The sequence below is a fragment of the Stegostoma tigrinum genome, chromosome 32 (genome assembly GCF_030684315.1).
Source record: "Stegostoma tigrinum isolate sSteTig4 chromosome 32, sSteTig4.hap1, whole genome shotgun sequence".
Lineage (NCBI taxonomy): Eukaryota > Metazoa > Chordata > Chondrichthyes > Orectolobiformes > Stegostomatidae > Stegostoma > Stegostoma tigrinum.
In genome coordinates, this window is record NC_081385.1 from 33,789,300 (window position 1) to 33,813,369 (window position 24,070).

The window sequence follows — 24,070 nt, forward strand, 5'->3', positions numbered from 1 at the left end:
TAACCTGTGAAGTATGTTTCTTTGGTTTTGCTAAAATAAATGAGGGCATTCAGTTTTTGGTTTAAAGAATAATTTCCTTGAAAGCTAGTGTTTATTCCATAATGCTTCTCATATTTTGCTGCAGAAAATATTTTTTTCTGGCATCCTAAGGAATTTTCTTCCCACTACAAAATGGGATGTAGATGAAAACCAGTGAGCCAATCAGACCAGTTACTGCTACTTGTGGGATTTCAATTAACTGCAAAATCAAAAAAGCTTTGCTAAGATACTGTATGAGTCTGTCTTTTCTTGTGTTTTATCTCTGTCTACGCCCGAAGAGCCAGGGTATTCCAAGCTTTCTTCATCACTCAGTTTTTTGATGTTTAGGGATGTGATTCCTCTTGGTGGAGCTTCCAAACTTCAAATGCCACAAATGGGTCTCTAATCAAAACAGGACAAGTTTCTGAAGCTTTGCTTAAATCAAAACAGATTTATTTATTTGTTTCATTCATGGCATTGGGAACTACTACTCGGATCAGCATTAGTTGCTATCCCTAGTTTTCTTTGAGAGCTTGATGGTGACCTTGCCACAGTTTGTGTGACGAAAGTGCTCCAAATGTGCGGTTTAAGGGAAACGCTCCAAGATTTTGATTTCAAAACAATGAACGTTCAGCCATTTGGAGCAATCTAGAATGCCTTCCTTACGTAATTCCATCTCTTTAGCCTCCCATTCTCCTTTGAAGTTTGTCTCTTTTGGTTAAGAAGTTTATCTCTTTTGACTAAGTTCTTAATCTACTGACGTGATAAGCAAGATTGTCCATTTCTGACCACAGTGAGAATGGCCAAGCAAATGAACTCAATCAAGGCAAAAGGCCAAAAATCAGATGGCCACCATAGGGAAACCTGAAGCAATGAAGTTCAGGTGGTCGGTCAAATATGCCACTAGATGCTGAGATCCTCATGTATTTTCATCTAATTAGTAAGACAACTTGCTGGAATTTACTATGATTTCGCAATTAACTCATAGTCATTCAAGAAACTCAATGACTCAGAAACCCAACAGCAAAAACCATGCAGCAGGCAACATGTGTCTCCTGACACCAATGCATCCACATTTTAACAAGGTCAGCGGGCCAGTCTTGCTCCTCCCAATTCCCACCCAACTCCCTACATTCAAACCCCTTTCCCCATATACCTCCTCACTTACTATTCACATACCCCTTCAACTGAAGCCAGTTCCAATATATTGCTTTCTATCTATGCATGTGCAATGTAGCCTTTTCAAATGGCACTATGCAAACTTCACTTAACACAAAGAGTCTAGAATAGTGTGTTTCTGAAATAGCCTCATATGCAGCTGTGGGTGTCAGCCAACACTGTTTCGGATCATTACTTGCTGCTTTGTCCTTACAGCTGTATGGCTGTAACCAGTTAGACCTAGGGTTCTGATCCTGTTAGTTTAGGGATTGAGCTCCAGTGTGTCTGAATTTTGCAGTCCTGAAATAAGTCTAGTGTGGTGCAAGGTCTGCCCAGGGTCATCCAGACTGCGACCAACTGTCATCTGGGACTTGGTCTGTAGGAGGGGTGCTAGTGAATTGGGGGGAATAGTCCTAGAGATGCCTGTACGTTGTAGTTGGACGTTTTGAAGTTGAGATGTGGAGTGCATATGGTTCTGTTGTCGTTGATTTGTAGGGTTACGTTGGGTTGGTCGTGGAACATCTGGGTGTTGGTGGCTTCTATCAGGGAAAGTGAGACGATCCAGCAGCTCCTAAGAAACAGTCATGGAGCCATAGAGTCATACAGTATGGAAGCTGACCCTTCGGCCCAACTCATCCATGCAGACCAAGTTTCCCAAACTAAAAGAATCCCATTTGTCTGCACTTGGTCCATGTCCTTCTAAATTTTCCTATTTGTGTACCTGTCCAAATGTCTTAAATATTATAACTTAACCTTCATCTATTATTTCCTCTGGCAGCTCATTCCACATATGAACCACTTCTGTGTGAAAATGTTTCCCTCAGTTCCCTTTTAAATCTTTCTCCTTTCGTCTTATAATTATGCTCTCTAATTTTGGACACCCTCCCATCCTAGGGAAAAGATTTTTGCAATTCACCTCATTTACGTTCGACATGATCATATGACCTTCTATAAGGTCACTCAAGCCCTCCAGTCCTGGTAACATCTGTGTTTCTGTTCTGCATCCTCTCCAATTTAATTATACTCTTCCTAAAGCAGGGACACCAGAACTGTACACAGTAATCCAAAAGTGGCTTCACCAGCGTTCTGTACAACTGCAACATGATGTCCCAACTCCGATACTCAGTGGTCTGAGCAATGAAGGCAAGTGCACCAAAAGCCTTTTTCACCACCCTGTTTACCTGTCTTGCAATTTTCAATGAAATATGCACCTGTTACTGAATTAAGTCTCTGTTCTACAACACTCGCCAGGGTCCTATCAGTAACTGTGCAAGTCTTGCTCTGGCTTGTCTCATCAAAATGGACAGTGATTGCAGTAGGAGTGGATGATGGAGGATCACAGCAGCGACAAGGGATGGTAAAGTGGTGAGGATAAAATAGAATGCAAGTATGGAGGGGAAAATGGTGCATCCCATTTGGATCAAAAACAGAAGTTGCTGGAAAAGCTCAGCCGATTTGGCAGCATCTGTGAAGAAAAGATCAGAGTTAACGTTTTGGGTTCCTGAGGAAAGGTCACTAGACCCGAAACGTTAACTCTGATTTTTTTCTGCACAAATACTGCCAGACCTGTTGAGCTTTTTCAGCAACTTCTGTTTTTGTTCCTGATTTACAGCATCCGCAGTTCTTTTGGTTTTTATCCTTCCCATATGGATGTTGGTGTTGGGGTGGCAGTGGGGGTAGATATTAGAACTCAAATGGCTCAATAAATAAGTAAAATCTCACTAAGCTGAAACACTAACTGCAACACTTGATTGAAATAGAAATAACTGCAGACAAAATGGGAGTTACTATTTGGGGTGGCATTATTTTTGCATGTCTTGACTAACTGAAGTGGCCCTATTCATGGGGAGTCCAATGGATGGTCAGTCAGTTTCAGCTGCCCTCACCTGTTAGATTCCTAGCACTTCAATAGGACTAGTTGGGTCTTTGTGGTGCAGTGCTAGTGTCGAGGAGGCTGAGATTCATCTGCTTCAGAGATGTGGAATGACACCACTCAACATGTTGATTAGAAAATATAATTTCAACAAACAAACATACCAACCAGATCAGTTTTAGCTGATAGCTGGGAATATCAAGTAATCAGATCTGCCATGACTTTGTTGCATGGCAAAGCAGTCAAAAGGGACTAAGTGGCTTCCTCCTGCTCCTAAATTATACATAACCTCAAATCACATTTGTTTTTGTAATGTGTGTGACAGTAGCAAAGTTGTGCTTCTTGCTTATGTTCAATTTCTTTAGGACTGGTTCCACAGATGGCTCAGATAAGGATCAAAGCAGCAGATTCCTGTCCGTGAAGACCTTTAATGAATTACTGTAGATCTTTATGACAATCTGGCAGTTTCTGTCATAATTTGTTTCCTGGTGTCACAAACTACCAGAATAACCTAATTTCATTTGATAACTTACTATAACAAGATTTCAACTCATGCGTATGGTAGTCCAGCCCCTAAACCAATTGGACTCATCCTGCTGGTTGTACAGAACTTGACAGTTGCTGATAGATGTGTTGCAGGAGCTTTACACTTTGCATCCATCGGGACATTTTCAAAAATGTCAAACTTCAAATAGCAACAATTGATACAATATTATTTGCCTGTAGTTTTCCTAGTTTCCTGTAGTTCTGGAGGCAGTCTCCAGCACAATACATTAAGAAGGGGTGCTTGTTTAGGCTGTATATAGATCAGTTAATCAGTGCCCAACACATCACATACTTTGAATTGGGGTTTGGACAGTTATGATACCACATTATCTTTATTTTCTTTATTATAGCTCTTGTATAGCTCTATACTTTGCTGTAATTTGTGGACTTCGAATGGCTGAGTGAGTAGCTGGATTTGGCTACTTATCAGCATGCTTTGCGCTGTTAAAGCCTGTTAGTAGTAATTATTGATCCTCATGCTCCATTGGATGCCCCAGTAAATTTGTCCCAAAATCCCAGAGCCTGTTACATCATTAGGAAGTAAGGGGATGGAATTGAAGGTTTGTAAACATGTATCACAATCACTGGCACAGCTGAAGCAATGCTCAGTGAACCCTTTCGGGTTACGCATGTCATCTATGGCCTATGATATCTCTGTACACCAATTCTAATATATTACATTGCAGCCAATTAGTGCACAGTTCAAAAGAAAGAACAAGCTGGTACTGCCTGAATTAACATTAACTGTGATCCTTTGTTTGCTCGGGGCATTTCACTTTTTAACATATTGTCTAGAAGCAGCTGGAATATGTGCTGATTCTGTGCTGTTGTATTAATGGAGTGATTACTTATATTTGCTCCAGAAGGACAGAGGTTTTGCTGAATAATAACACACTGATTGGAAATTCTTCAGGAGTTTTCTTGTTTATGGCTGTCCTTTAAGTGTAATTTTGAATGAGGGAGGTACTTTGGAACTGGGAAAAAAAGCACGGGATAGAAAGCCACCAGAAACAAACTAAACCAGACACAATTGTGGCATGAATACTGGAGATAAAATGAAACTGGACAGAAGCTGAAAATGGATGGGAGATTGGGATATGGAATTACCCTGTGACTGTTGTCTCTGACGCCAGTGGCAAATAAGCTTTGTGTAAATGTTGCAGGGCTGGGATGGCGTTCTGTGGTTGTAGCAGATGTTGGAAGTGTTCTGAAAAGGATTTAGAAGTCAGAGAGCTCTGAAGAATGGTGCAATATGAAGAAAGGGGATTCCAATGTTTTCAGAGGCAGTATTACAGGCCTTCCCACGGAGAGGTCAAGTGAGGCTGTGGTGTGCAAAAGATTTCTGCAAAGACAAAAGGAAAACCTTGCTGGTCAGTGCAAGGGTTTAAGGGTTAGAGATTTTGGCTGGTCAATGCTAGGAGTCAAAGATTTATTTATTTATTCATTTTGTGAGATGTGGGCATTGCTAGCTGGCCGGCTTTTATTGCTCATCCCTTGCCCTCGAGAAGATGGTGGTGGTGAGATGCCTTCTTGAACTGTTGCAGCCCATGTGCTGTGGGTTGACCCACAATGCTATTCGGAATGGAATTCCAGGACTTTGACCCAGCGGCCGTGAAGGAACGGTGATATATTTCCAAGTCAGGATGGTGAGTGGCTCGGAGGTAGTGGTGTTCCCTAATATCTGCTCCCCTTGTGGTCGTGGGCTTGGAAAGTGCTCTCTGAGGATCTTTGGTAAATTTCTGCAGTGCATCTCATAGATAGTACACATTGCTGCTACTGAACGTTGGTGGTGGATGGAGTGGATGCGGTGCCAATCAAACGGGCTGCTTTTTCCTGGATGTGTCAAGCTTTCTTGAGTATTGTTGGAGCTGCAGTCATCCCAGCAAGTGGGGAGTATTCCATCACCCTCCTGACTTGTGCCTTGTAGATGGTGGACAGCTTTTGGGGAGTCAGGAGGGTGAGTTACTTGTCATAGTATTCCTAGCCTCTGACCTGCTCTTGTAGCCACTGTATTTATGTGATGAATCCAGTTGAGTTTCTGATCAATGATAACTCCCAGGATGTTAATAGTAGGGGGATTCAATGATGGTAGCATCATTGAATGTCAAGGTGCAATGGTTAGATAGTCTCTTGTTGATGGTGGCCATAGCTTGGCATTTATTAGAGAACCTTGCTAGTCCATACTGGTGATCAAGCTCAGGGGACATGGATGGGCTGCTGCTACACATTCAATGATGTTACATGAGTTGTCAAAGTCAGGGAAATGGCATTACTAGCCTCAACTACTGCTCTATGCATCATACCCCAGTCAGTGACATGGCAGTCCAATCATGGTCACAGCTTCACCTCACTGCCCTCCGACCCCCGCGCCCCATGTTGCTGCCTGCCTTGTATCTATGTCTCATTGCCAGCTATTTTACCATGACAACTACTTTACCCAGATAGGTTACACAAGGCATTCTCCTTTCTATTGTAGGACAAGCAAGTGCACAACTAGAGACAGCAGAGACACAGGGCATAGGAACTGCCCATATCCTTATAATCATTGACGATAGTGCTGTCCATCACTGAAACAGACATTGCAGACCTGGTTGTGGCCATTAGTGAAGATGTCCAGTTTCATCTATTGGAGAATGTGTTTGATTATTTTGTGTGGAAATACAATTTTGATTTCTATTAATGGCTGATCTAATAATGGAGTCAGAAAGATACATTTCATTTTAATGTTGTCTCCTCCAAAATGGTCTTAAAAAAGTTTTGAAAGTATATTGTGGCCTGACATTCTTTCAGTCATTATGCTGAATTTGATAGCGATAGTCTCATCAGAGAATCTGTGATATGGAATTGCTGGGAAGAACACCAGAATTATCTTGAAAATAATACTGTGCTATTGTATTTGTATTTATGATAATAGATTAATTTATGTTTACAGTTCAGTAAACCTGACGTATTACTTAAAGAAATAATTGTATTTTATTAAGCCCAATCATGGCCTGGGAAGGCTCTGAGACACTGTCAAAGTTAATAAAGTAATTTTTGAAGCAGTCGCTTTTGAGATAGGAAATCTAGCAGCCTAATTGCTCACAGCAGGCTCCCACAATCAACATGTTAAATTCAAGGGATGTGGATAAGCTAGCAAGGCCAATATTTATTGTCTTTTATTGCCCTTGAACTGAGTAGCTTGCTAGTCTATTTTAGAGGGCAGTTAAGAGTCAAACATATTGCTATGGGTCTGGAGTCATATGCTAACCAGACAGGGTATGGATAGCAGATTTCACCTCCTAAAGAATGTTCATGGATCAGATAAAAGTACTGTGCTCCTACCAGACAGTAGGGCTGCTCTCTCATTAGAGAGAGATGACTGGTGGTAGTTTACCCTGAAATTCACCAGTCATCAAGCAACTGGGAGGTTGAGAAGACGTGACTTTCATGGTAATGTTGACTGGTACAGGAATGGAATCCATGCATTTGGTGTCACTCATCACAAACCAGCTGTCAGCCAACTGAGCTGACCAAACCCTGATTGAATGAGATAGGCTTTTACAATACAAAAACAAAGTTGATGGATAAGCTCAGCAGGTCTGTCAGCATCTGTGAAAGAAAAAAAACAGTTAACGTTTCAGGTTTGGTGACTCTTCCTCAGAATGGCTAGTGGCTGGGAAAACGTCAGTTTATATGCAGAAAAATGGGAGAGGGATGGGGTAAGGAGTAAACAATAGGATAGAGCCTAAAGAGAGAGAAGATCAGTTGGACAGACAAACAGTTGATAACGATCAGGCTGTTAATGGGGATTATTAGTAACTAATATCAGGTAGTTACAGGTAGTGTGTGATGGCAGGCTAGTGGTAACAAGGCCTGGTATGTGGGATATGGGACTGGGTGGTGGTATCTTGCTAGAGGTGGTCGAAGTGGTGCCTGATGATCTTCTGGATGAGGATGCTGGTGGGATGATCAGTAAGGACAAGGGAAACCCTGTTGCTGTTGCGGGAATCAAGAGAAAGGGTGAGGGCAGACGTGTGGTCACGTTGAGGGCCCTGTTGACTATGGAGCTGGGGAAACCTTGGTTGAGGAGGAAGGTGGACATTTCGGAGGCTCCTTTGTAAGTAGGCATCATCCGAACATGAGTGACGGAGAAGCTGAGAGAATGGGACATAGTCTTTACAGGAAGTGGGGTGTGAAGATGTATAGAAATAATGGGAACTGCAGATGCAGGAGAATCCAAGATAACAAAGTGTGTAGCTGGATGAACACAGCAGGCCAAGCAGCATCTCAGGAGCACAGCTTTTGTGATCCTGAGATGCTGCTTGGCCTGCTGTGTTCATCCAGCTACACACTTTGTGAAGATGTACAGTCCAGGTAGCTGTGGGAGTCACTGGGTTTGTAGTGGATATTAGTGGCCAGTCTATCTCCAGAAATGGAAACAGAAATGTCGAGGAAGGGAAGGAAGGAGTCAGAGATAGTCCAGGTGAAAGTGACAGCAGGATGGAAATTGGAGGCGAAATTGATGAAGCTTTCTAACTCTGGGTGGGAGAGGGAAGCAGCACCGATGATATGATCGATGTATCAGAGAAAGAGTTGTGGGTGGGGGCTGGTACAGGACTGGAACAAGGAATGTTCCATGTACCCCACGAAGAGACAGGCATAACTAGGGCCCATGCAGGTACCCATGGCCACCCGTCTCACCTGAAGAAAATGAGGAGTTGAAAGAGAAGTTGTTGAGGGTGAGAATGAGCTTGGCCAATCGGAGGAGGGTGGTGGTAGGTGGAGATGGTTCAGGTCTTTGCTCCAGTAAGAAGCGGAGATCCCTAAGACCCTCCTGGTGTGGAATGGATGTGTAATGCACGACCATTAAAGAGGAGGCGGTTGGAACCGGCATAAGGCGACAGAGGAATTATGGATGTATGTGGGCAGGGATTGGACCGGGGAGAGAAGACTGAGTCAAGGTAGGAAGAGGTGAGTTCTGTGGGATTATTTACAGTAATCGATGGTGGTTATCATAGTAATTATTACTGAAAGTAGTGCTGAATTCCAGATTTTGCTATCTGAATTTAAATTTCACCAGCTGCTGAGGTGCAGTTTGAATTTGTCTTTCCGGAGCATTAGCCTGGGTCTGCAGGATGCTAGTTGAGTAATCACACTGCCATGCCACTGCTTCCTTCAAAATGACTAGAGAGCTTATTTTTGACATTGACTGATGGGTCAATATTGATCTAAACACCAGGGAGAACTCCCATGCTTTCAATTGAAATAGTGTCATGGATTTTTTGTGCCCATTTGAAAGGACAGGCCAGATCTTGGTGTGACATCTAATCCAAAAGACAGCACCTCTGAAAGTGTAACATTTTCTCCCTGCTATACTGCAGTGTCGACCTAAGTGTTGGGGTTAAGTCTCTAGGTATGAATTGGATTCCACAACCTTCTGACCCAGAGATCAAAGATGTAGCCACTGAGACATGTCTGTCACCTTTTTAGCTGACAGCTTGCTAATTGGTGGTCCTTACTACTTGAACAATTAAGGTAGTCATTTTTCTTAAACCCACAATGCTTCTCTTTCTATGACTTTTGCATACATACAGTTTGGTTGTAAGAAACTTGTTTTGCTCACAATTACAGGCTCTTTTAGTTAATTTCCCTTGTGCCTCAGATCTTTCTGCAAGATGATTTTGCTCACTTTGCATATACATGCTGCAGCATTCTCTGATCTTTCTCATTTACTTTCTCTTGTGTTCAAATGGGGAGCAACCTAGCCTGAATCCTTGTCATATTGCCTTTAAAACTCTTGGGGTAATTTTGATTTTCCCTGGTGCTCATAATGCCTTTGTTGATTCTTCAATAAGGATGAGTCCAGTGGTCCGAATCTATCTTTGTAATCCAATAGTTTCAAATACAGCTTCTCTCTATAGAGATCCTTCTAAATTTCCATCATTCTCTGCCTCAATTCTCAGACATTTGCTCCAAGGGATTGTTATTATTCTCTTAGCTCACAGGCTGTTCAGTTTTCTCAATGTTCTTTTCTTGTTTTTAACATTCTAAAGACACAGTCTTGTCCCTTGTCCCTGCGTATTCCTGGTTCAAATAACATGAAAAAATGGTTTATAAAGTTTCAGAGACACTATTTCAGTGCTTTAGTAAGTGGCATGCTTCATGTCTCTACTGAGAATCTCATAAAATTTGAAGGAAGGAGCTGAGAAATTCTTTAAAAATCCTGAGTTGTAACTTAAATCAATAAAGCTAACATTTTTATTTGGACATCACATTTAGTAAAAACTTTCAAGACACTTCACAGCTATGTACTTAGCAGCAAAAAAAATTGGGGATGCACAAGAAGCTGAAATTGGAAATTTCTACTCCTCCTACTGAGTAGCTGTCTTAATCATAGGCATTCAACACAAATTCATTTCTGAATCCTAATTAACAGGTGACTTCAGGTGTATTCCAATCAGCCATAATCTGACTGCGACTGCAGTGTTGACCTCAGTGTTGGGGTTAAGTCTCTAGGTATGGATTGGATTCCACAACCTTCTGACCCAGAGATCAAAACTGTAGCCACTGAGACATGTCTGTGACCTTTTTAGCTGACAGCTTGGTAAGGAAGGTGGTTGAATCAGCACATTATCACTGCTCTCAGAACTTATTAGATTTAAGCAGGCCTCTTTGGATGAACCAGAGGACACAGTTTAAAAATAAGAGGTAGGTCATTTAGAACAGAGTTGAAGAGAAACTTCTTCACCCAGAGAGTGGTGGATGTATGGAATCCTCTGCCCCAGAAGGCAGTAGAGGCCAACTCTCTGGATGCATTCAAGAAAGAGATAGATAGAGCTCTTAAAGATAGTGGAATCAAGGGTTATGGGGATAAGGCAGGAATAGGATACTGATTGTGGATGATCAGCCATGATCATAATGAATGGTGGTGCTGGCTCGAAGGGCCGAATGGCCTACCCCTGCACCTATTGTCTATTGTCTGTTGATTGAGGCAAGACGCAGTGAGAACTGTTTTTAGAGCTGCGAGAATATTATAAAGGAAGTTGGAAGGAAACTGAATTTTGAATTGTCAACCAATTAGGGAAATTTTTATTAATAATTAGCGAGAGGCAACAAGGTTTATTGAAGGGGAGGTCATGTCTCATGAACTTAGTTGAGTTTTTTGAGGAAGTAATAAAGATAATCGATGTGGGTAGGGCAGTGGATGTTGTCTACAGGGACTTCAGTAAGGCCTTTGACAAGGTCCCTCATGGCAGGCTGATACCTAAGGTAAAGCCATATGGGGTCAGAGGTGAGCTTGCAAGATGGATAAAAAACTGGCTCGGTCATAGAAGACAGATGGTAGCAGTGGAAGGGTGTGTTTCTAAATGGAGGGCTGTGTCTAGTGGCGTTCCTCAGGGATCACTGTTGGGACCTTTGCTATTTGCTATATATAAATGATTTGGAGAAAAATGTAACTGGTCTGATTGGTAAGTTTGCGGATGACACAAAGGTTGGTGGAATTGCAGATAGTGATGAGCACCATCAGAGGGTACAGCAGGATATAGCTCGGTTGGTGACTTGCGCAGAGAGATGGCAGATGGAGTTTAATCCAGAAAAATATGAGATAATGCATTTTGGAAGGTCTAATCCAGATGGAACATATGCAATAAATGGCAGAACCCGTAAGAGAACTGATAGGTAGAGGGATCTGGGTGTACCGGTACACAGGTTACTGAAAGTGGCAACGCAGATGGAGAAGGTTGTCAACAAGGCATCAGGCATGCTTGCCTTCATTGGCTGGGGCATTGAGTTTAGAAGTTGGCAAGTAATGTTGCAGCTTTATAGAGCCTTAGTTAAGCCGCACTTGGAATATTGTGTACAATTCTGTTCGCCACACTGTCAGAAAGATGTGGTGGCTTTGGAGAGGGTACAGAAAAGAATTAACCAGGATGTTGCCTAGTATGAAAGGCATTAGCTATGAGGAGAGATTGGAGAAACTTGGATTGTTCTCACTAGAACGATGGAGGTTGAGGGGTGACCTGATAGATGTCTACAAGATTATGAAGGGCATGGACAGAGTAGACAGTCAGAAGCTTTTTCCCAGGGTGGAAGAGTCAGTTACTAAGGGGCCATGGGTTTAAGGTGAGAGGGGCAAGGTTTAAAAGTGATGTATGAGGCACGTTTTTTACATGGAGAGTGGTGGGCGCCTGGAACTCGCTGTCATGGGAGGTGGTGGAAGCAGATATGATAGTGACTTTTAAAAGGTGTCTTGACGAATGCATGAACAGGATGGGGATAGAGGGATATGCTCCCTGGAAGGGAAGGGGGTTTTAGTTGTGATGGGCAGCATGTCGGCGCAGGCTTGGAGGGCCGAACGGCTTGTTCCTGCGCTGTAATTTTCTTTGTTCTTTGTTCTTAATTGTTTGATGCCACATTTGACAAACATGCCCCGCAGGGAACAGGGAATAGTTTTGGTCGGATGCCTGATTTTGATTCTCCGCTTAAGCTAAACCGGTTGCATAACTGCCCTTCAACACAAACAAAAAGAACTTGTAATAAAACGTTTTGAATTGCTTCACAGAGCTTTATTTAACAAAATTTTATATACGCCATTTGTGGAGATATTAGGATAGATAACTAAAAACTGTATTGGGGAGGAAAACAAGATGGAGAAAGTGAGTCTTAGGGAGGGAATTCCAAAGCTAAGGGCTGACACAATAATAGGCATGGCCACTGGTAGCACACTGATTAAAAGCATTCAGAATTAGAGGAGCGAAGACACCTTCGAGTGCTGCAGCCTGCAGTAGCAGAGAAGGGTGAAGCTACAGAAGGATTTGAAAATGGGGTTGTTACTTTACTGGGAGCAAAGCCAAACAGGATTTGGTATAAGTTCACAGCCAGCACAGGTCTGATCTGTATCCAACCTGCTCTTTCTGTGACAAACAAGTTAAGTTCAGGGCATGTAATATTTCATATCATTGCATCAAGAGGCAATTCAGCCCAATAGGCCCATCCTCCAAAAGAGGGTAACCACTTGGAACTTGGAGGCAATAGACACTTAACTGGGAGGAGGATGACAAATATTCAGCCTCCCACCTCCATCCCAATTAAGCCCACAATGGGTGGGTCCATGAATGTCTCTTCTGCCCCAATTCTGATCCTTAAATGGGAAATTAATGCGCTAGGACCTCATCTTGACCCTTCTGCTATCTGCCTAGCCTGTAACCATGCAGGGAACATGACTGTGTGGATTGCTTGTGTTCCTTCACTCAATACCTGATTGAGTGTTACAGCTTCCGAATGCAGGGACGTGCACAGAGTGACCCTTACAATGTCCTCACCTGCAGCTCTGACCCTGTGGAACCCTCCTACTATTGTTCACTTCTTCCTTGACTGGCTCAATGACTGTAAGCCTCCAGTTGCTGCATTTCCTGCAGCAATCTTCGTCTTCTAGTGGCCCTTCTGAATAAAAGTGCTGCCAGCCTGTAATTGGCCAGGTACTCTGCACAGGCATGGGATCTGTACCAAGGTTCTTTGAATCTTGGAAGACTTGCTACTGGCCTGTTAATCACCTGATTATCTTATAACTTGGTGGGTGTTCCTGAAAGAAAGCAATGTGGGTTTTTTGAAACTTCTCTACCTGGTGGCTGAAACTCCCTGCTATCTCCATGAAATTCACTCCATAGACTGTACTGTTTATCATCTTGCATATCCTGAAAGGATCAAATCCGGTGTTCTTTTCAGTACTTGACATCAAAATTCCTTCTGTCTTTTTTCATAACTGATGCTTGAATTCTCAGGCTGAAATTACGAAATGATGATGAAGTTGGGGTTAGCAAGAGCAATATGCATTATGTGATCTGCCCTGTCTTTTAGCTCTTTCGGCATTATATTGACTTTGAAAACTGAAAGAACTGTCAGCGTAAATCAGGAACAAAAATAGAAGTTGCTGGAGCAGCTCAGCAGGTCTGACAGCATCTGTGAAGAAAAAATCTGAGTTTACATTTCAGGTCTGGTGACCCTTCCTGAGAACTTCCCCAGCTTTGTTCATTGTATCAGCTGTTGATACAGAACCTTAAGATGATTAAGAGCCTAGTTCCTTTCTTGATAGAGTTTGTTTGTTCTTTTCATCACCATTTACGGAGACCATGCACATCCGTGCACGTTATACACAGTACTCTGTAAGTAATGCATCTGCCATTTTTCCATCACCAGCGTACTTTGAACAGTCTGTTTTCGCTAATTCATTCTGCTGACTTTTCTAGTCTGACATCATTCATGAGTTTGACAAAATTGCAATAGATTCTCGAATCCAACCTGCTAATGTCCACAAACAGCCATGGCATTTGTATATAAATCCCCTATTCACACATCCCACCCCACTGCTGGTTAACTTTGCTGACAGGTGCCATCCATTTTTTTTTGAATTTCTCATCTATAACCAAGCCTTACAATACGTAACTTTATCAGATGTCTTCTACAAGTGTGGGGACAACACTTTGTAGGGCTTAATACAGCTGAGAGAAATATATGTTAAGGAGAAAGAAAGGGATGGAGACAACTGTAGGGCATGAACAGTTGGGGGAGGAATCTGATGAGAGTCCTCTCTGACTTCTACTCAGGGGCCTCACTTTGGAGACATGGTGATGTTCATTAGTTGTCATTTTGTTTCCAATAATCTTTCATTATAATGAAAACTGTCTATGAACTCAGCAATTATGTTTTCCATCTAACATGCCTTCAGATTGATTTTATACAGAGGAAATAGTGGGCTCTTTGCCTGCTTTGTTCTAGAATGTTCTGTTGCTGTCCTGGTGAATGAATAACTCACTCCGTTGTAGAAGACACCACTCTTAGCAGCTTGTTTGGGTAGCAAGCTATAATGAATTTAAAACAAAGGGAAAAAGTTATACAATCTCGAATATTTCTCTGACATCTCTTGGTGCTCTATGACTGGTATTGCAGGTGCAGCCGGGGAGAGGTTGTGCTGCACTCCCATTCACTGTGCTGTCAGGTGGTCTGTTCCCAGTGACACAACTAATGAGAAATTTATTCCAAAATTCACTGCCCCAAATATTTTAGGGAGTTATAAAAATATTTATGACTTACAAATAGTTTTCTTCATATAAAACCAAGTCACCATATGCTGGCCTAGAGTGGAGTGGTATGCAGGCCTCTCCAGGTTATGATCCCTATACCAGTAATCAGAAATGTACTCTGATGCTGTGATAGGAGAGTTCTGAGATTACATTCTGAAGAAGGGTCACCAGACCCGAAACAGTAATTCTGATATTTTCTTCACAGATTCTGCCAGATTTGCCGAGCTTTTCCAGAAACTTCCTTTTTTGCTCCTGATTTACAGCATCCACTCACTGTTCTTTCCATTCTTTTCCTAGATTACCTTATTGGGTAAAATCTGTGGAGCTGAGGGAAAAGCAGAAAAGGAGAAAAATCACCTTTATCTCTCTTTATACCTACTGCAAATCTCATTCATAGCACAGACTCTTATGGAGTGAAACTGAATTTTGTTCAAAGGTAAGAGGCCTGCCAATATATTTCTTATCTTGAGGGTTCTTCTTCAGATTTTTTTGAGGGCTACTTCTATACTTTCGAGAATTCATTTTTGGTTTTCAGGGGCTCATTTCCCACACTCCGTAGCCTACCTGTTGGCTGTTGCAGTTAGCTAGTAATAAGAATATACAGATCCTTCTGTGTTGACTTAATACAGCATTTGGACTCATACAGAAGCAGGATTGGAATATTTCATCAAAGTCCTCAAAAATTATCAACCGACCATTAAACCTAAGACCACAGAATACAAGGTAAGTGTGAAATTCTTAAATGATAAGGTCCCAAGTAAGAGGCTAACATGTAACATTACAGCACATGGAATTGGTGATTGTGTACTGTCATGGATAGAGAACTGATTAGCAGACAGGAAACAGAGAGTAGGAAAGAATGGGTCTTTTTCTGATTGGCAGGCAGTGATTAGTAGGGTACCATAGGGATCGTTGGGCCCCAGCTATTTACAACATATATTAATGATTTAGTTGAGGAAACTAAATGTAATACTTCTAAGTATGTAGATGACACAAGCTGGGTCAGAGGATGAGTTGTGAGGAGAAGGCAGAGGTGCTTCAGTGTGATTTGGACAAGTTGAGTGAACAGGAAAACGCATGGCAGATGAAACATCATGTGAATACATGTGAGATTATCCACTTTGATAGCAAAAACAGGAATGCAAATTATTACCTGAATGGCAATAGATTGGGAAAGGAGGAGATGTAATGTGACCTGGGTGCCCCTGTATAGCAGTTGCTGAAAGTGAGCATAGCAGGAGGATTTGAGTACAGAAATAGGGATGTCTTGCTGCAATTTTACAAGGCATTGGCAAGACCACACCTAGAATATTGTTTGCAATGTTTCTCTCATAGAATCCCTACAGTGCAGAAAGTGGCAATTAGACCCAACAAGCCACGGAGTGCAGAGGAGGCCAGGATGTTAGATGCCTTCAAGGCAGAGATCGACAAATTCTTGATCTCAGAAGGAATCAAGGGCTACGGGGAGAGTGCAGGGAAGTGGAGTTGAAATGCCCATCAGCCATGATTTAAATGGCGGAGTGGACTTGATGGGCCGAATGGCCTTACTTCCACTCCTATGTCGTCTGGTCTTATGGTCTTAAGTCTGCTCTGATCCTCGGAAGAGCATCCCATCCAGACCAGTCACCTAACCTATCCCCATAACTCCACATTTACCACGACTAATCCAGCCTGCCTATCCCTGGACACTATAGGCAATTTAGCATGGCCAATCCACCTCACCTGCACATCTTTAGACTATGGGAGGAAACTGGAGCACCCAGAGGAAACCCATGCAGGCATGGGGAAAACATGAAAATTCCTCCTTATCTGATGAAGAATGTTCTGGCTATGGAACGAGTGCCATAAAGATTTCCCTGACTGATTTCTAGGATGGCAGGACTGCCGTGTTTAGAGAGACTGGATCAGTAATGAATATGTTCGCTGGAGTTGTATTGTAAGAGTATCCTCTTTAAAACTGAAAACTGAAGCAAAATACATGTTCAATTTTCCACTGCTTTCTTACACACTTTGCTCTCTATTTTCTTCTTTAAAGCTTAGCTTTTTATGTACTCTATTTTGCTGTTTTTTAAAAATATTCTGTCCAATGGTCTGACCAGCCACCTGCCTTTGCACAATTTTGTATTTTTTTTACAAACAGTTTAATATCTTTAACATTTAGTTAAACACTGACATAGGTACATCCCTCGGAACTTTTCTTATTCATTGAAATGTGTTGATTCTGTTTATTCTGAAATGTCTCCTTAAATGTCTGTCATTGCATCTCTATTGAGCAATTTCATAACATAATAGATTTAAATTTGTTTTTTCTTGTTTACAGTTTCCTTCTCCATAATATGCCAAGTCACTTTAGCCAGATTTGCTTTTATGCCCTCATAATTCCTTTTTTAAGTGCCTCAAACCAAATCCACTGTCCCTCAAAATGATTGTAAAATTCTAAGATATTATGGTCATTGCTACCTTCAATACAAGAACATCCATTAAACCTACCTCATTGCACAATACCAGCCTACCCTCTGGCTCTAGAACATAATATTGTAAGAGATTACCCAAAAATATTCAATGAACTCGTCATCTATCTTTGTGCATCTAATTCCTCTACTCTACATATGGATTATAATCTCGGATGATTATTGCTGAGTCATTCCAAATATTTGTCTTTTTTTATTCTCCATTCTTCTATGTGGTTGCTATTAGTGGACTTGTATGCAACTCCCACAAATGATTTCTTGCTTTTATCATTTGCCGTTTCTTACCAAACAGTTTCCACATTTCAGTTTTCCGAACTCGGGTTTTCCCTCTCTATTGTGCTAGTGCCATTATTAACTAACAAAGTTGTCACTTTTTCTTTGTTTCCTATCCTTTCTGCTTTTACTGCATCCTGCAATGTTCAAGTCATCCTGCTACCATGTCTCAGCAAATGTCTACCAGATTGTACATTAAATTTCTTTTTTTCACTCAGTTTATTTGTTTAGTTTTGAATGCTGCATGCATTTGAAGACAAAACCTTTCGTTTATCCCTTTACTCTCTTTGTAAACTTTAGTTTCCTCTGTTGGATGATCCTTAGATATTTATTCTTTTTCCTTTCTTCTCATTGTCTATTTATCATTTCCCACGTTAATACCTTCCTCTTTGATTGCCACTTCTCTTTGACTTACCAGAGGTTTCCAAATTTGATTCCTTGCCTCCACTATTTAGTTTAAAACTTTCTCTACTTACCTAGTGTTGTGGTTGGCAAGATCATCGGTCCTAGGATAACTCAAGTGGAGATCATTCCATCAGTACTGATTTCACTTTCCATATAGATGCCAGAGCTCCACAAACTGGAATCTAATTCTCCCACACCAGTCTTTGAGACATGCATCCATCTCTCTAATCTGATTTGCCCTATGACAATTTGCACACGGCTCAGTTCTGTTTCTTAATTTGGTACCCCAGTTGGCAAAGGACAACAAGCATATGTTGGCAATAAATTATTTTTTCAAAAAATTGATGCACACTTTGACACAAAAAGCTTAAACATACCTGCCACGGAATGGTGATGTCAAAGCTAAGGCATTTGCATTGAATATTCACTAAGTTGGTACATTTTTTTATCAGGAAGTTACTACCACTTATTTGAATCTCAATCACAGATTTAAATAGAATAATAGACAAAATGTTCATTATGTAGCATTCACCACAAATCCCCTCCCTCCATTTAATAGCTGCTCAAAACATGCAGCTTTAAAATTGAGATTCCATTGTCATTTGTAAGAAATTCACAATCTCAATGATTCCAGATTTTCATAACTCTGGGTTAGCTGAGTTGTCTTTTGTTAATAGATTTAAAATTGTTTTTTCTTGTTTACAGTTTCCTTCTCCATTAACCTTTCATTTCCCCTACGGCAACATGGCATGCCACACCCCCAGGCCTTTTAGCCTACTCTCAATCATCCCTTCTACCCTCCTCACCACGTTTTGCAGCTTTTTCCAACACCAACCTTGCATGCAGCATTTTGACCTCCCTTGGAACCTATATGTACTCTGTGCCTTCCCTATCATCCTTCAATCCTGCACCTCCACATCAGCAACCCCGTTTACCCAGCAGATGGCTGCCTAGTACCAGCTTCTCAGTCACCCTCTCCTTTGGCTTATACCTACTCAAACCCCAGCAAAAGGCTTTCTGTTGGTAACTCATAACTTTCTTTTTCTTTCTTATTCCCTTACTCTGTGCACTTTCCTCCAGGCTGTAAACAACAACCTGTCAGTTGTAAGCAGGGGAATGTTACAGCCTGTCATTGGAGGATTAACTCCTTCATCAATACTGATCATTCTACTCACGAGCCACAATCCTGCTTTTTTTCTCCTTCCGAGCAGACCTCTGGGTGCCAGGTGTGACAGTGACTTCCGGAACCAGAAGTTAATGCTGTGAATATGAGCAGAACCTCTGAAAAACTGCAGGCATGCTCAACAACACAACTTCGACAGAATGTTGCTCATGAAGGTGACTTATCTCTTATGTTTGGCTGCCTACCCCATGATTTAAGTTCCTGGGTGTTTTGCGGATTTTGGGAGTGAATTTGCCCAGTTCCCCTAAGTATTTTGAGTGCTGGTAGAGTCTCACCCTGTTTGTATTCTAGTGTCAATGTCACCCCATTGACATTGCAAAAGAAAGGAGGATAAATTGGCTTTGGATGGTAAAGAACAAAGAAAATTACAGCACAGGAACAGGTCCTTCAGCACTCCAAGCCTGCACCGATCAAGATCCTCTGTCTAAACCTGTCATCTATTTTCTAAGGTTCTGTATCCCTTTGCTACCTGCCCATCCATGTACCTGTCCAGATATATCTTAAAAGACACTATTGTGTCTGCATCTACCACCTCCACTGGCAACGTGTTCCAGGCACCCACCACCCTCTGTGTAAAGAGCTTTCCACAATATCTCCCATAAACTTTCCTCCTCTCACTTTGAACTCATGTCCCCTAGTAACTGAGTCCCCCACTCTGGGAAAAAGCTTCTTGCTATCCAACTTGTCTCTACCCCTCATGATTTTGTAGATCTCAATCAGGTCCCCCCTCAATCTCCATCTTTCTAATGAAAATAATCCTAATCTACTCAACCTTTCTTCATAGCTAGTGCCCTCCATACCAAGTAACATCCTGGTGAACCTCCTCTGCACCGTCTCCAAAGCATCCACATGTTTTTGGTAACGTGGCGACAAGAACTGTACGCAGTACTCTAAATGTGGCGGAACCAAAGTCTTATACAACTGTAACATGACCTGCCAACTCTTGTACTCAATACCCCATCCAATGAAGGAAAGCATGCCATATGCCTTCTTTACCACTCTATTGACATGCGTTGCCACCTTCAGGGAACAATGGACCTGAACACCCAGATGTCTCTGTACATCAATTTTCCCCAGGACTTTTCCATTTACTGTATAGTTTGCTTTTGATTGGTTGAGGTTGAGACTGCAAATCTACAGTCATGAAAAGAATTGGAAAAGGCGTGAAAAATGTAACTGGTTTCTCTGTTCAAGACAAATTCCTTGCTTCATAGTTCTGTACAACAACCATGGACTTGTATTTCTAAAAATAATTTTTAATCACTTTTTCAAATGTTCCCATAAGCCTTCAGGGCAAGTGTGATTTGACCGGGACCTCCAAACCCCGGACATCACATCACAAGATCCTGGGACTTGTATTTCTACAGTGTCTTTCAGAACTTCAGGACTTCCCAAAGGGTTTTACATTCAACCAATGTCTTTTTATGATGTCTGAAAGAGATTTATATTAGAATCAAAATATTGAGTCTGTTTCTCTCTCCACAGATGCTGATTTTCTCCAAAACGCATTCAGTTTTTACTGCCTTTGTAATTTAAAATTTGTGACAGCCATTGTGCACACAGCAATTTGTATGAACAGTAAAGGCAATCTGTAACAGTAACAGGCAATCTATTTCTGCAGTCTTGGTCAAGGAATATGTATTAACCAGGACTGTGGGGAACTGTCCCTTCCCTGTTGAACTTGTGCCTGCAGAGCTTTTGTATCCATGTGGCTGGGCAGACACATCTAGTTTAACATCTTTTCTGAAAGATAGCCACTCCAACAGAGCTGCACTCCCTTACTTGACTTGTCACATTCAAGCCAAGAGACTGAGGCTTACATCACAACCTCAGAGGCAAGAGTAACAAAAACAGAAGTTGCTGAAAAAGCCAAGCAGGTCTGACCGCATCTGTGAAGAAAAAATCAGAGTTACATTTCGGGCCAGATGACCCTTTCCTCAGAAGAACAACAACGGCAATTTCACCTATGACAAATGTGCAGATGCATCCATTATTTGAAGAAACCGAGGAGAGAACCAACATTGAAGGTAAAATAAATAAATTTCAAGAAGTTTTGGTTAAAGGTCATCAGAAATCACTTGTTAAAAAAAACCCTGGCAAATGTAAGGGCAAAGGAATATTGTGAGGAGGAAGGAGTCATACATTTTTGAACACTTGATAAACAGTAAGGAAGAGTTAGCGGCAATGTGACGAATCTTGATTTCAGCAGGGGCAGGAGAAGAGCACAGGGTGAAATTCAGAGCAAGGGAGCAAAAAAAAAGACACATTCAAAGGAGCATTATTCACAGTGAATCCATGTACCTGTCCAGATACATCTTAAAAGACACTGGGATGGAAGTATGGCTTTTGACAATTGAAGAGGCCAAGTCAAAACAACTGATGCTTGCCACCTGTGAAGATTTATGCTCCTACTGAATATTTTCAGGTTGATGCTGTGAGGTGAGATGATGAGATTGTCCACCTAGCGCAGAAGATTGGGGAGCAAAGGTGAGGTGGTGAAGAGTTTCAGGGACACAGCATCTAGTCATGTTGATAAGTGATGTGAAGAAAGCTGCTCTACGGTTACACATGATCATTTATAAGAGGTGGGATTTGGGTAGACATTACCTGAAGTTTGTTTTCTGTTGAAAGGAAAATGATGCTGTCGCAATGGTTTAATCTCTCTCAGACAGTTAGCCTTTGTGAAGGATGGAAGAAAACTCTTCACTTGACAATTGTCAATGCGTATACCAGATGGGATTTTCGTTTTCCACCATAAATGTTTTTTTCGAGCTGTAATGAAACACTCTTGAATATTAAAGTGAGCGGCACGCCAATCAACTACTTGAAAACTCTTTAGCTTCCAGTTTTTTGCTCATGGGTGTGTTTTAACTGGGCGGTACAGATGATTGTGCACCTGTAGCCCCTTCAAAGTGTGAACACATGTGAATGGCATCAGATTCCTCAGTTCTCCAGTTTCCAACAGTCATATACATGGTTCAAAATTACTGATCTGCCTTTATACAAATTACTTTTTGCTTCATTTTGTTGGTTAGCACATGTAGATGAGAAACCTGGTTGAATGGTAGATGCATTGGAGGATGGACATGCCTGAAATGAAAGAAAGGCCTGGATATGATTGGGACAGATGCTGAGACAGTATAAGATAGCTGAGTAGGTGAGTGACTGTATTTGGAAGTTTAACACTAGAAGAGGGTGGATGGGAATATAGGAACAGAAGTAAATCTCTTTATGTTTTTCCAAGATACTATTTAATGATGGTGCATCTGTTCGTCAATTCCTTCATGCTCCATTTTCTTTCATATCCTTACCCAACAAGAATTTATACTCAGTCTTGAAAGCTCCAAGTGTCCCAGTGAAAGGAAAAACCAAGAATTCTTTAAATTGACTCATACTGGTCTAAACAAATCTTGCCTGTTTTGAAATGGAACTGCATATATGACCTGAGTCATTTCCGAGCGTTACTAGTACTTCATTCTGGGATTCAGGGAAGAGAATTTCATATCTTTCTGGCTTTTGTGTGTAAAATGTGCTTCCAATTTCACTCCTGAATGGCCCAGCTCAAATAGAAAGATCATGATCACTCACTCATGATTCCCACACGAGTTTCTCTGTATCTAACATTCTGAATATGGTTAACATTTTAAGCAACTCTGAAATTACCCTTCAATCTTCTATGCTCAGTGGAACACAAGCTGAACCTGTGCAACCTGCTTGATAATTTTAACTCTCTAACCAATGGTTCTGGTATATCTGCCAAACCCAGTCTACATTGCTGCTGGAGTGCTGTGTGTAAAACTGAACATTACTCCATTCTGGGGTCTGATTAATGCTGGTAAACTGAATTGTGACTACCGCTCCTTTGTACTCTAACTGTCTTGAGACTTTGATTGCTTTTATACTTATCCACTGGGTATGAATGGTTTATACAATTGGACTTCGCTTCTGCTCTTAGTTTCAAGTCATTTATAAATATGACAGTTTGTTGCTCTTTTGTACATTGTTGATGGCCTGACACTTCCCAACATTGAACACCAGCTCACCATAGTTTTGCCCTCTCACTTATGCATGGATTGGGTATCTTATCTTTTGATCATAAGAAGCTTCCATCCCACATAGCCACTTACTTCTCTGGGAGCGCGAGCAGCAGATAATCGTGATTGTTGCCAAGACGACAATGAAAGCCACTCCAGCACCGACTGCTACGCCAATGACGACAGCCAGTGAGAGCGCCTCTGTGGGGAAAAAGCACAAGATGCATCAGAATGAGCAGTGTGATGGTAATGGAAGACTACCAAAGTTATTGATGTCCTGTGAAATGCGTACAATGGGGGCAGGAAGTATATTCAAACATCTGTCCACGAATGCATGGCTGCTCTATCAGTTAAGAATGAATAAGAGGCACTCCTTACCCAGGTTGAAGTTGATATGAGGTATCAAAACCAAAGTTGCTGGAAAAGCTCAGCGGGCCTGGCAGATTCTGTGGAGGAGAAAACAGAGTTAACGTTTCGGGTCCGGTGACCTTCCTCAGAATTCAGAACAGATGCTGCCAGACCTGCTGAGCTTTTCCAGCAACTTTGTTTTTGTTCCTTATTTACAGCATCCGCAGTTCTTTTGGTTTTTATTTGGGTATGAGGCATCCTTGCTCATCTAGCCTTTGCCAGTGACCTTTCACTCTGCTTTAGTTCTATGATGATGGAGTGCATGGCCCAATGTGTGGGAACTGCAGACCTCACCATTCTGGCCAAGGCTCAAGTATCTTTACCTTGCCTGAAGGGAGAGAGAACATAGAACCATAGTGGTAATGTTATTGGACTAATAATCCAGAGGTCCAGATTAATGGTCGGTTTGCCAAGGGTTCAAATTTCACTATAGCAACTGGGGAACTTAAATTCAAATAATATCTGGAATATAATGGTATTTGGAATAGCTGGTCTTAGTTATTGGTGACCACAAAGCTATCTTTCATTGTTGGGGAAAATGTCTATTAGATTATGGAAATCTGCCTTCTTTACCCAAGCTGATTCAGGACAGGAACATTTGGGTAAAGCTTTTTCAGACTCAAGACTTCTGGTTCGGA

The 24,070-nt window shown here is 41.6% G+C and overlaps 1 protein-coding gene across 2 annotated transcripts in view; it reads right to left on the reverse strand.

Annotated features, from left to right (window-relative positions):
• kirrel3a (kirre like nephrin family adhesion molecule 3a) overlaps positions 1-24,070 on the reverse strand; it is a 564,427-nt gene that overhangs the window by 19,696 nt on the left and 520,661 nt on the right. Inside the window, exons 12-13 of one of the 2 annotated variants that reach the window (XM_048562289.1) lie at positions 23,118-23,225; positions 21,598-21,762 (exon numbers count right to left, since the gene is read on the reverse strand). In XM_048562289.1, the coding sequence (XP_048418246.1) occupies positions 21,598-21,762; positions 23,118-23,225 (273 nt within the window). The remainder of the gene's footprint in view (positions 1-21,597; positions 21,763-23,117; positions 23,226-24,070) is intronic. The other variant, XM_048562290.2, reaches the window with a different exon arrangement.